The 12,984-nt window shown below is 45.5% G+C and overlaps 1 protein-coding gene across 2 annotated transcripts in view; it reads left to right on the forward strand.

Annotated features, from left to right (window-relative positions):
• CANX (calnexin) overlaps positions 1-12,984 on the forward strand; it is a 574,990-nt gene that overhangs the window by 68,913 nt on the left and 493,093 nt on the right. For both annotated transcript variants that reach the window (XM_078653533.1, XM_078653534.1), the window contains exon 3: positions 10,656-10,729. In XM_078653533.1, coding sequence (XP_078509659.1) covers positions 10,656-10,729 — 74 coding nt within the window. The remainder of the gene's footprint in view (positions 1-10,655; positions 10,730-12,984) is intronic.

Genomic DNA, 12,984 nt, shown 5'->3' on the forward strand with positions numbered 1-12,984 from the left:
TCCCCCACATCATACAAACGACCCTGTTGCTCCCGAAACATCAGTTTAGCCGCATCTGTGACCAAAGACTTATAAGCAAATTGTTTCAGACCCAGGGCGTGGAGTTTATCAGATGTAACATCCGATTCTAGGTCAGCCTCTATCTCAGCAATCTCCCTTTCAAGGTCCACCACTTCCCGATTCCGTGCCTTTTTGGATTCAGTAATAAGGGAAAGGGCCTGCCCGCGAATCACCGTCTTAAAGGCTTCCCACAGGGATACCGCAGAGGAGACGGAACCCTCGTTGTCTAAAAAATAATTGTCCAAAGACTTAATCAAGAGATTGCGGGTCTCGGGGGAGGTGAGGTACCATGGGTTGATAGGAGCCACCCGGCCCGCCGCCTCCACCCCCACCTCAAAACAAAGCCAGAGCGGAGAATGATCAGAGATGCCCCGGGGGAGGTGTCTAATCTCACGAACCGCCGGCGACTGCACCGCAGGCATCAGGAAATAATCCAGTCTAGACAGACTCCCATGGGCCCCAGAGTGGAAAGTGTATTGAAGCTGAGTAGGATGCATAAGCCTCCAGCAATCCACCAAGCCGAACGTATCCAGAAACCCACCCAGCCACTGTTGGGCCAAAGGGGTGTCCCTAGGGGGGTGACGATCATGTAGACCGGAGAATACAGAATTAAAGTCACCCGCTATGAAGAGAGTACTATCAGGGAGGTTCAACAACACACGGCCCAAATCGGAAAAGGTAGAGGTCTGTAGACCGGGGGGCACATAAACGGCAAACAAGGAAAGGGTCCGACCCTCATAGCGACCCACGAGGACGGCGTAACGCCCCCGATCATCAAGGATCACATCATCAATAGCTAGGGGGGGGGAAGCCCGAACAAGGATACCCACCCCCCTGGAACCCGTGGTAAACCCCGAATGTGCGGCGAGGCGATAGCCCCACCTATTCATTGCACGACATGTATTGCCCACTAAATGAGTCTCCTGTAGAAAAACAATATCTGGAGACAAACGTCGTAGACATCGCAACACCACACCCCGTTTAATACGATCCCCCAGACCATTAACATTCCACGAAATAAACCTCAACCCGCTACCCCCCATCCCACACAGCAACGCCGCAACCCCCCTCCAATGAGCATGACATCAAAAACATCATTAGCAAGATAGAATCGCCTTGAGGACACAACACACAAACATCAAACTTCCCCTCCACCCACCCCCCAACAACAAAGGAAACACCCCCCACCCTGCACCCCTGCAAGAAGCTAAAAAGCCACCCCAATATGCAGTGTGCCTGTCGCCCAAGAACCCCCATTCTACAAAAAGACCCCGGAGGAGAAAAGGCTCTGGCCCACCCGCCACCCCAACAAGATAAATAACAAGGAAAACACACAGATAGTAGAGGCACTTAGGCATGAATCCCAGAAGAAGTTACTTTACACGAGGACCCGGGCATAGACAAATAGTTCAGCTCTCTATACCACCCTCAGCACCACCCGGGTGGGCGGCGGACTCAGCCGCAGGAGGTCGGTCCGGCAGAGAGTCCAGCCAGTCATTCACAGAGTCAGGCCGATCAAAGAAAAAGGTTCGGTCATTGTACTCAACTCGCAGCCTGGTCGGAAAAAGCATAGCGTAGCGCAATCCCATGTCCCGGAGACGCTTCTTGACTCCACGGAAGCCCATACGCTGTTTCTGCACCTGTTGAGAAAAGTCCGGATAAAAGTTCACCGTGGCGTTCTCAAAAGCCACCGGGCCCTTCACACGTGATGCCTGCAGGATAGCGTCCCGATCCCTATAGTGGAAGAGTTTCGCAACAATAGGCCTCGGCGGGGCGCCTGGCTTACCCTGGCCTCCCGGAACACGATGGGCACGCTCCACTGCAAAGAATTTACTCAGCCCAGACGGAGAAAGGTAGTTCTGGATCAGGTCCTCGACCAGGAGATCAACAGAGTGCGGGTCTGGATTCTCCGGAACGCCAACCACACGCACATTACAGCGACGTGCCCTGTTCTCAAAGTCCTCCAAGCGCCGGGTCATGAAATCGTTCACCCTACGGAGGTTGCCAATCTCCGTCTGTATCTCCGAGACGTCTGCCGTGAGGCTGGATGATTTGAGATCCAATGACTTCACCTTCTCATTGGTTTTAGATAGGTCGGCCCGAATCAAGTTCACATCAATGGCCACTGTGTCGATTTTGTGGGCCAAAGCTTCATATTGTTGGCCTATCGTTTAGTTCATGCCAGAAATGGCGCCCATGATGTCCTGCAAGGACGGTTCAGTTGATGCGTCCACAATGTGGTCAACCGCACTTGGGCCAGGCAGGGCGGCTCCGGGGGACCCCTTCGCATGGGTGTAGCGGTCCATAACATTAGACTGGACCGGGCCCCCACGCAGGGGCGTCTTGGTCTTTCGTGTCTCTCGGTCCCCTCTGCCCGCCATGTCGGAAACCACGTCACCAGGAGACTCAATCGACCCGATGGAAATGGCCACAGGAAAGCAGGGCGTCGGGACCAAAAGGCAGCCGCAAGGGTACCACTAGGAGAGGACCAGCCTGAAAGGAGAATAAGCCAGCCAAAGGCCCGACAGCCGTCCAGTGCGCCGGACCCAGCCCAGGCCAGACTCCCCTGCCAGATGTCTCAGTCTGAGGCAGAATCGAAACCGAAACTTAAGAGGGGGACCCACAAGGCCAATCACCCTGCCGCTGTTGTTCAACTCCGAGACGGCCAGAGAGCCTCACCCAGTCCCGGGCACACTGTAAGGGCGGACCCCGAAAGTTCAAATCGCCATATCTTCGGCACCCCGAGTCCAAATCAAACTCCAAAAATCCCAGGAAGATCAGCCCAGCGTCCTCTACATAGATCCTCGTGAAGAATCAGGATATGTTCAGGATATCATGCCGGGAGTGGCGGGGGTCCGGAGAGCGCTGTGCTCACGCGGCCATCACGGATGCCCGCCAAGCTCCTCCTCCTGCTCTGGGCACTCTTAAGGGTTATCTCTCAGCTATTTCAGCCTTTCTTCGGCTTCCCGATCAGACTTCTATTTTCAAGTCCCCTATTGTAAATAGATTCCATAAGGACATTACTCATCTTTCCTCCTATTTCTTTTGTAATGCCACAGTGGGACTTGAATCTGGTTTTCACTTACCTTTTGCACGCTTCTTTCGAGCTGCTACATAATTGTCCTCTTATAGTCTTAAATTTAACAACTGCTTTTTTGATTGCCATCACCTCTGCTCGCAGGGTGAGTGAGCTTCAGGCTCTGTCTTCTAAGCCTCCTTTCCTTGCTGTTCATCCGGACAAGGTTGTACTTGGAACTCAACCTTCTTTCCTTTGCAAAGTGGTCAAGTTTTTCAAAATTGGACAGACATCACTTTGCCCACCTTCTTCCTGCCCTGCATCCTTCAAAGGAGAAGGAGAGGCTCCACCGTCTGGATCCAAAACGTGCGCTTTCTTTTTATCTGGATTGCACAAAACCATTACGGGTGGATGACCAGCTCTTCGTTGGCTATGTGGGCGTCAAAGGTCGGGCTGTGCACAAACGAACCATCTCTCGGTGGGTCGTACTTTGCATAAAAATGTGTTCTAGCTTGGCAAAGAAGGAACCTCCTGTAGGGTTTTGTGCTCATTTCGCCAGGGCGACTGCAGCCACTACGGCTTTGGGACATGGAGTCAATGACATCTGTCAAGCAGCCACGTGGGCATCCCTGCATACATTCATGTAACACTATTGCCTGGAAAGCAGAGTCCGGAGAGACTGCTTTTTTGGCCGTTCAGGTCTCCAGGACTTTCCGGTGTGAACTTAGTTTGCAGACCCACCTCCGGGGTTGGTATTTTGCTGGGGTATCTATTCTAAGGTAAGGAATTTATAGCTGTCTCTTTCAGATGAACAAGTTACTTACCTTCGGTAACAATATCTCTGTAAGACATATATTAGTTATAGATTCCTTACCGCCCCACCCATCCTCCCGTTCTGCGAACTGACTTCTAGGGTAAGAGACTCCCTTTTCAGGGCCCTAGTTTAGTGCAGCAGTGTTCAGTATCTTGCATGGCTCTGCGCTTCTGGCGTGGACGGTCTTGTAAAGAACGGACGTCCGCGTGCGAGGGCGGTGTAAGAATATACCGCGACGTCATCCCGGCGATGCCGATGAACGAGGAGCTGACAGTCACCACCTACTGGCACACAGTGGTACTGCTACAAAAGAATTACTACCAGGTGTCAGACTGAATTCGGAGAAATTGTAAAGTAAGGGATATATAACTAATATATGGCTCTTACAGATATGTTGTTACCGAAGGTAAGTAACTTGTTCGATTTGTTGACCCGTCAACAGGTCTTCTCATGTTACATGTAAATCTTTGGTGGTATGTGTACACTTCTAAAGGTATTGGTTGTGTGTGGAGAGGATGCTGAGGGGAAATCGATAATTAAGGATTTTAAGTTTTGACAAAATAATGTGAAATTGTAAATCTAAACAAGCAGGAAATCTGAACTATGTCCCCACAAAATTACATGTAGGTGGCTGAAGAATGGAGAGAAAAACGTCTCTCAAAATATTGAGAGCTTGAGGACCACCTATTACACAGTAAAAAAAAAAAAGTTACCATATTAACTCCTTTGTTTTTGCTCTATTAGTCTCTTAAGCATATCAGTGGGACGTCCACATAAAGGGTAGCACATAAACAACCTGCAGAAACCTCTGAATGGAGGCCTCGGCCTCCATCTAATTGCCATGCTCCACCAGGGTTCTACACTTATATCCTTTTTTTTTCCCTCCAACTGGATTACTACGGTCTTGTGTCGAAAGTGAGTAGGTGGGTGGGCCAAATGTCTCAAGGGACTAAAAGACTAACCAGATAGGAGCTCCCACGATGAGCAACCTTAATTTGTCTAATTGTCCCGGTTTCTGCATTCCTATGGATGGGAGATTCTCACATATGAAAAGTACAAATTACAGGTAGAAGATTCCTTGCCCAGAAGTTCTATCCAAATATCTGCTAGAAAGGCTTGGTTACACTGAGCTTCAGTCCTGGAACATACACATAACGTTTACATAAAGTGTAAGAATTAGCCCAAGGTCTGCTTATCCAAGGATATCCGTTTCAATGTGTTGAATTGAAGTGCAGAAATGCAGTGCAGCCCAAGGATGAGTGTTGGGAAATGCCATAGCTTTTAATTGTGAAAGAGACTATCCAGCATATTAGACTTGTATGGAGCCTCTTTGCATCCTTGTCACATAAAAGTTGAATAGGGTTCTTAGAGTCTCCAAAATTTGATTTGAGGGCAAGGTGAATAAACTGATTTCCTCAATTGAACCTTTGAGACCATGTTAGTTAAGAAAGCTTTGAGTTCTTAAATCCACTTTGTTTTCCTGAAGACTGTCTGGGGTTTATCAGAAATTGCGGCCATCGCTAAAAAATTGCCCTGTGATATGTGCACCAAAAATGTGACTTTCTAAATCATGGTTTTTGTTGTTTGAGCCAACAACTCAAATTATTTTGGCTAGAGATTTCAAAATTGCACTAAACCTATATTGATTGCATTACCAGTTTGACCCTGAAAACACTATAGAACAATCTTTAAAAAGAATGTAAGACCAGAGGTTTTTGGGCAGCATTGCATAGAACCTTCAGAGGGGTCATATGATCAATGATTTAAAATATTCACTTCATCGTATGTGTTAATCAGTACCTTTAGGCTTTCTTAATTTAGACCTGCCTGCACAAAACATTTATTTGCTTTCCTTATAATTGTTATAAAGCATCATTAATCATACAAAGGTCATGAAATTTGATGGAACAAGAGTGGTTTCTTTTCTGAAATCTATTGAAGGTCTCTTGATTCTAGAAGGTCAGGTTGTTTTTTTTTTTTTGGTTGCCCATGTCTGCAGCGCCTTGAGACCCTCACAGGTGAGTAGCACGCTTTAACCCCCCCCCGATTGATTGATTGATGACGTGTGGGTGTGGCTTCATTTTTCTCCGCGTGAATAACTGTTCACAGTAATTCAGTCTGGATGTGTTAGTAATTCAGTCTGGATGTTAGTGCTGTTAGAACATTCACTTAACTAGAGTACTAATACAACAAACAAGGCAAAGCAGAACCAATAATCCCTCCAGCCTGTTTTTATAAATGTTGAACTTTTCTTTTTCTTTTCTTAATTTGTGGGACTCTTGCAAACCTCTCTTCAGATAATGGCAGTAATCTAAGTTTGTTTTTATTTTTTTGTTTGAAGGACAGATATTTACAAGAATTAGCACTGCGTCCTGTAGAAAATAGCTTAGTTTTCTTTTACCCTGCAGCTAGATGTAGCTTTGACGTTGGAGATTCTGCCAAAACATAGTGTTTGAGGGATGTGTGTTGTAGAACACATGCTTTGCATAGCCTGCCATCTAGTGTTTGGTCCGGATGTTTGCACTTTGTTTTTGTTAGAAGAAGTCTTTTCCATTCACGAGGTAGGTGACTCTTGCTTTTGGTGATAGTGCGCATGGAAATCAACTCCATTGTTAGATTGTTTTATTCTGCCATCGGGTTAGGATGTGAATTGTTGCGCTCCGGTTCGGCACTGTTTCTCGGGGTCCCTTTGATGTGCAATCCACTACCCTCGATGGTATTGTCTCTCGATCGTGTTATCCATTCTCCGCGTATCGTCCCGACTCAAAGACTCATGTTGGGCCTACCCGCGACGGGCTCGCTAGCAGTCAATGGATTGGACTCCAATCAAGCTCTGTCCAGGGTGTCGCACCAAGTTCCCGCGCATCGACGTGCACCAAGTGTTCAACCTCTGTTTATGCCCTGAACACGACGAGAAAGACTGCGACACGTTTCGATCGAAGAAGACGCTTCGTGACTGTCTGGCTCTACGTCACGAGATGCAACATCAGGGCGGCTCCGTACCGAACATCTTCAGTGAAGTTTTCGATACAGAAAAACTACACGCTCAAGGAGCCGAGGTAGCACAACATATTTCCGTGCCCGAGGCGAATTCTGACATGTAAGTAGAGGAGCAAGTTACAGCGGGTCAGCGTAACGTGAGTACAGAAGCCCCCTAACCCCAACACAAGACCAAAAAGGCTCCGGTCCGTCCTCTGCCTGCGGTCCAAGGTCGGCACCAAGAAAAGGGTTTGGGCGCCCCGCTCTCGGCGCCGAAACACAAAGAAAAGGCTTCTGGCTCGAGTCGCCCCATGCTAGTGCCGAGCTGTAATCTTCGGCGCCAAAACCGTAGCCACCATTATCGAAGAGCAAATCTTCAGAGCCGAAGGGTTCGGAGCCGAAACTTTCTATGCCGAAAACTGCGACCAAAGACAAAAAGACTCCACCAAAAGAGCCTCGTCTGACTTTCCACCTTCGGATCCAAAACAGAAAGAGCTCATATACACCCAGACACTGGACATATCCATGCCAAATTGCCTGGAAAAGGGAACATGGGCCTACAGGAGGATTACCACATTTCTCTGAAGAGAAAAAATGTGTATTAACCCTGTACTAACCCTTCACCACCTTACATTCCATCTCCTCCGCCTAATGATCCCAACTTACTCAGCACACCCGCAAATTCACTGCCACCACTATCACCTTGACCCACAGAATGAAGGGGATGAGAATAGGCAACAGGATACTGACCCATGGGATGACAATGGCACTGACCCAAACACAGATAATGACCCCGATTTATATCCATCCAAACCCTCACCACCCAACAGCAATATAGGATAAATTGAGTTACTTAACAGGGCTGCTCAGTATGATGGGGTGGATCTGCATAAGTAGGCTTTAGAAGAGGATTTCCTATTCGAGACCCTAAGTTCCCCCGGAGAGCTACTCATATACTGTCGATGCTTAAAGGGATGTTGAAGCACGCAGATGAGGTCTTTAAAGATTCTGTGAGGGCAAGAATCCTCACACCTAGGATGGAGTACAAATATAAACCTGCACCTACTGACCCCCGCCTACATCAAGGGTCAGGTAACCTTAGACTCTTGTAGTTTCCAATGCTTGCAAGAGAGCTAACTCAGACCACAGGCGAGGCCCCTCCTCCTGACATGTCCAAATTAATTGATGCCTTGGGCAAAAGGGTAGCGTCGCAAGCAGCCAATCATTGGCACATTGCTAATGCTCAAGATTTGTTAGCTCGATATGATAGGGCTCATTATGATGAGTTAGAAAAGCTCATGCAATATCAGCTGATGGGCATACATCTAAGGCTAATGATCTTATCCAGGAGGGCAAACTTATCACCAATACCTCCATCAGGTGCGCCCCAGACGCAGCAGCCTGTGCAGTAAACACCAGCGTACTGCTAGGCAGACATGCTTGGTTGAGAATCTCAGGATTCAAACTTGAGGTGCAAGCCTCTATTCTCAACCAACCATTTTACAAGGAACACCTCTTTGGCCCAGCAGTTGACACCTCGCTGGAAAAAAGACACTGAGGTGGCCAAGTCCATGGGGGCCTTACAGTTCCCTTTAGATAGGGGTTGCTTTCATCGCTCCTTTTACAAGAATATATCCACAGTGAATCCCTCCTCTTACAAGGGCAACAACCAATCGCCCTCATCAAGTGGCTATTTTAGAAGAGGTTTTTAGAGGAAACAACGGTAAGGGAATAGGCAGAGGCAACTCCACACATACTTCCTCCGCCAATAACCAGCCTAAAAGCCAGCTCACAACAAAGCTGTCTACGTCACACAAAACATTGCAGTTGCTCCACGATCTTGGATTCACAGTAAATCTGTCCATGTCCCATCTCCAGCCATCCAACACACAGGCGTATCTGGGAGCCACGATAGATACACGAAAAGCTCTAAACTACCCCAATCCGGCCAGAATCCGCAACATGCAGACTCTACTCTGTCAAATTCAGCCTCAAGACTCATTGCCAGCTCGAGTGTTCATGCAGTTGCTAGGGATGATGGCGTCTTGCATATTAATAGTTATGCAAGACTTCAATTGCGCCCCCTCCAGAAGTTCTTTGTACGTCCGTGGTACCAGGCTCAGGGTCTGTTATCAGATCTAGTGTTGGTAGACTGTCGCACCCATCACTTTCTGCAGTGGTGGAATACACAAAACCTTTCAGAAGGGTGGCCCTTCATCGACCCGGTTCCACAAATAGTGCCAACAGCAGACACATCGCTCACTGTTTTGGGAGCTCATCTCGAGATGCATACAATTCAGGGCATTACCATTTTTACAAATACACCAAAACAAAGTGGTTCTTCGGACCAACCCTAAATTCCTACCTAAGGTAATTTCTACTTTCACATAAACCAGTCTGAGTTGCCTGTGTTCTTCTCTCAACCAGATTCTGTGCAGAACGTGCTTTACAAACATTAGATGTGAAAAGAGCACTACTTTACTATCCGTAAGACAAAACCACTATCTGGATTTTGCTCCACCACATAAAAGGCAATCCTATATCAAAATCTGGTATTGCAAGGTGGATAGTCAAATGCATTCAGACATGCTATGTATGCAACAGTAAAATGAACATTGACAATTTCCCTAGATCGCACTCCACACGCAAACTAGGAGCATCTATAGCATTCTTAGGAAATATACCTATAGATGACATCTGCAAAGCTGCAACATGGTCTACACCTCACACATTCACAAAACACTTGTGTAGATGTGTTAGCAAGACAGCAAGCTAGTGCGGGCCAAGCAGTTTTACGTACACTATTTCAGACAACAGCAACAGCTACAGGCTAGCCAGAGCTTCGGAGATAATTGCTGTATAGTCTATGCAAAGTATGTGTTCTACAGCTCAGATGCCTCAAACGGAAAATGATACTTACCGAGTATGCATCTGTTCTTGGCATATAGAGCTGTAGATCTCATGCGCCCACCCGCCTACATATATACATGGGCATCTCTTAAAAACTCCATTATTACCCTCTGCGGCAAACAATCTAATAATGGAGTCGATGCCCATGCGCACTATCGCCAAAAGGAGGAGTCACCTACCTCGTGACTGGAAAAGACTTCTTCGAACAAAATGCAAACATCCGGACCCAACACTAGATGCCAGGCTATGCAAAGCATTTGAATCTACAGCTCTACATGCCAAGAACAAATGCATACTGGGTAAGTAGCATTTCAGTTTCCTGCACAAAATCAGCACAAGTGGCTTCTGGGTATCTTTAATATAGAGAATAATGGTTTGATGCTAAAAAGACACTTGTATTGCATCTCAAAATCTCCTGTCAGATACTTAGAATAAATCTAAATATACTAGTGGCTCCAAATGAACCCGACACTGACTTTCTGCTTAAAACGTTCTTAAAGGTGTTTCATTCAACTCTCGTTTACAACAACTTATTGAGATGCACTGCTACATTCGATTATAAATGCACTGTTTCATTCTTAAACTGTAGCCACTCGAGCACTATGAATCAGAAGAGCTAGTGGTGATAGACAGCAGATGCCCTAACCGACTAAGGGGATTAGCCACAGAAAGGATGCTGCTTCTGACTACATGCTTTGCCTCTATAACTCAACAAGACTCCTGCACCTTAGTTCAGATTCCTCCATCTGCAGAATCGAATTATTTTTTCCCCAGCAGACTGCTTACATAAGTCAGAAATACTATTTGTTCGTTCTGGTTTCTTCAAGAACTGTCTGTGATTCAAACCATGTTGCTTTGGCATTCGTTTCTCAACAGGTTACTTACAAGGCTCCAGTCCCAACAGGAGATGTCTACTTTGCTGAGTCATTCGACAAGGGAACTCTGGAAGGGTAGGAATGCTCTTAAATCATTAAGTATTTACAATTAATGGAAAAGTAAATCTGCCGTTTTTGCCTGTATTCACTTTACTTTGTATTGCATTCGCTGTTCTTGTTCCCTTATTTTTAAATATCTGCAGGGAAAGAACCACTTTTCTAGTCTAGATGGTAAACACTTTGTGGGAGTTCTTTTAGTGCTTGCCCGAAACTTATTTACAACCTGACTTCTGGCCCCTCAACGGAAGAGTTTACCACACAATTTGTTGTTACTGTTCTCATCAGCACTAAAACTTGTCTTGCCGGAGGTGGTGGAGGCAAGATGTTATTTTGTTATACTCTGCAAACTAGATTGGCGCTGAATGATGAAATAAATATAGTGGTAAGAAAGACCTGAAGTAATAAACACGCACTCCCCAGCTGAATGGAGTGGGTGGGGTTTGGTACTGGCCTAAGAGAAGCTAGAACAGCTGTTACCAATTCAATTGCAATACTCACGGTGTAGTGTGTCCCATATTTCTGTTTGTGTCGGATGTGGATGCCCGTCTCGTCCTGTTGCACATCTAATTACAGACTTAATCAAAGCATAGAGCTCTCACATGCTTTATCCAGGCAAACTGTTCACTGTGAGCAAGCCTTAACTTAAAATCTTTTGAAAAGCCAGGATGCTCATTAGTAATCCTAAAAACCCTTGTTCATGGGCAGTTACACTATTAAATTTGTAAGTAGCAAAATTCGCTACCTTGAAATGTGACTGCATCAGACACCAGGCAAAGACCTCTTTTCTTTAGAGTTAAACCACAGCAGGAATGTTTTTTTTTTTTGCAGCTGTTAGTCACTCTTCTGCTCCCTTATCAATAGTAACTATGAAAAGAAGCTCAATTCTGTTGGGGGAAACGTATGTCACTTCTAGGAATTTACAAACACAATGGGATCACTAGGACAGTATAACAACCAGCTGTGAATTTGCAGGTGATCTCATAATATCTTCTCATGGAATAGAGATGATTTGGCTCTAAAAATATTTTCATGGCTGCCTCTCAGGCGTCAAATAGGACGTAGAAGGGAAAATATGAATGCATCTCTTCGGGAGTCATGTAGGTCATTACTTCCTCACCTTGACTTCTATGGACTGAATCACTATTGGAAGCCTGGGACCCCGACCTAAACAATTTCTATGCCCTGAATCAAAACATTTTTTTTTTAATTGCACAACTACAGAACGAAATATGCACAAATTATTATATCTTTTATTTCATTTGCAACAAAACGTATACAAACATTTTAATAGTAAGGATGGAGCTGTTCAAATTTGGTTTTATTTCTAAAAGACAAAGCAATATGTGACTCTAGTATATGACTCTGTTTTGCTTCTAATGCATCAGTTTTTTTCGGTGCACACTGTTTGAGGCCATCCATACCAGTGGTTTTGTACCTGTGGTTCGGGGGACTCCTGCGGAGTCTGCTAAATCTACTTGTTGGGTTAGTGTCTGCTTAGGAAGTGAAATAGTAACAAAATAATAAAGTGTATGTAAATAAAATATACAAGTTTAAAATTTGAAAACTTGTAAATGTGAAGGGATTTTGATTTGAGGGCAAAAAATTAAGTTAGCATCCCCGTCTGATATGTGGGAGCAGTGCTAGCACCTCAAACAGAACTTAGTGTGGATGATGAGTGGCCTCAATTGAATGGGAAGCTCCTTCCTTCCCATTCAAAATATTTTGGTTGATGAATGTTAGTTTGTCATTTTTGGGTATATGGTTCAAATCATCAAATGCTTAGACTGTGGTACCCTGCTTTTAGTTGAGGCTCACTGGGAGTCCCAGTAATGATTATTTGGGGCCCACAGAAATCAAAAGGTTAAGCACCACTGATCCATACTACTGTTTGCTGTCCTTTTGCTGCCCCCGGGAATAAAGCTAAGGATGTCCACTTAATTTTTAGACTCCAATTTCAAAATCCTTCAATTTACAGAGCATTTCTAAATGTTACACTTTTTATGTGTACATACTTAATTAGTCTACTAATATTTAATTTTCTCAAGTCATAGTAGCATTCGTGGACCACAGGTTACAAACCTCTGTTATTGAGGACCAGGTGAAATGCATCAAATATGAGGCTGAGATCTCTCAAAAAGTATGTTTGGTAAGAAAGAAAAAATTCTACAGCATCTTTATAAAACGAGAAGAAACCTATTCAGAGCAGACTGGTAATGTTCCTCAATGGTAATATAATCTCCCCCTGTTGCAAAGAGGAAACAAAGACTGGT

This window comes from Lissotriton helveticus, chromosome 7 (assembly GCF_964261635.1).
Source record: "Lissotriton helveticus chromosome 7, aLisHel1.1, whole genome shotgun sequence".
Classification (NCBI taxonomy): Eukaryota; Metazoa; Chordata; class Amphibia; order Caudata; family Salamandridae; genus Lissotriton; species Lissotriton helveticus.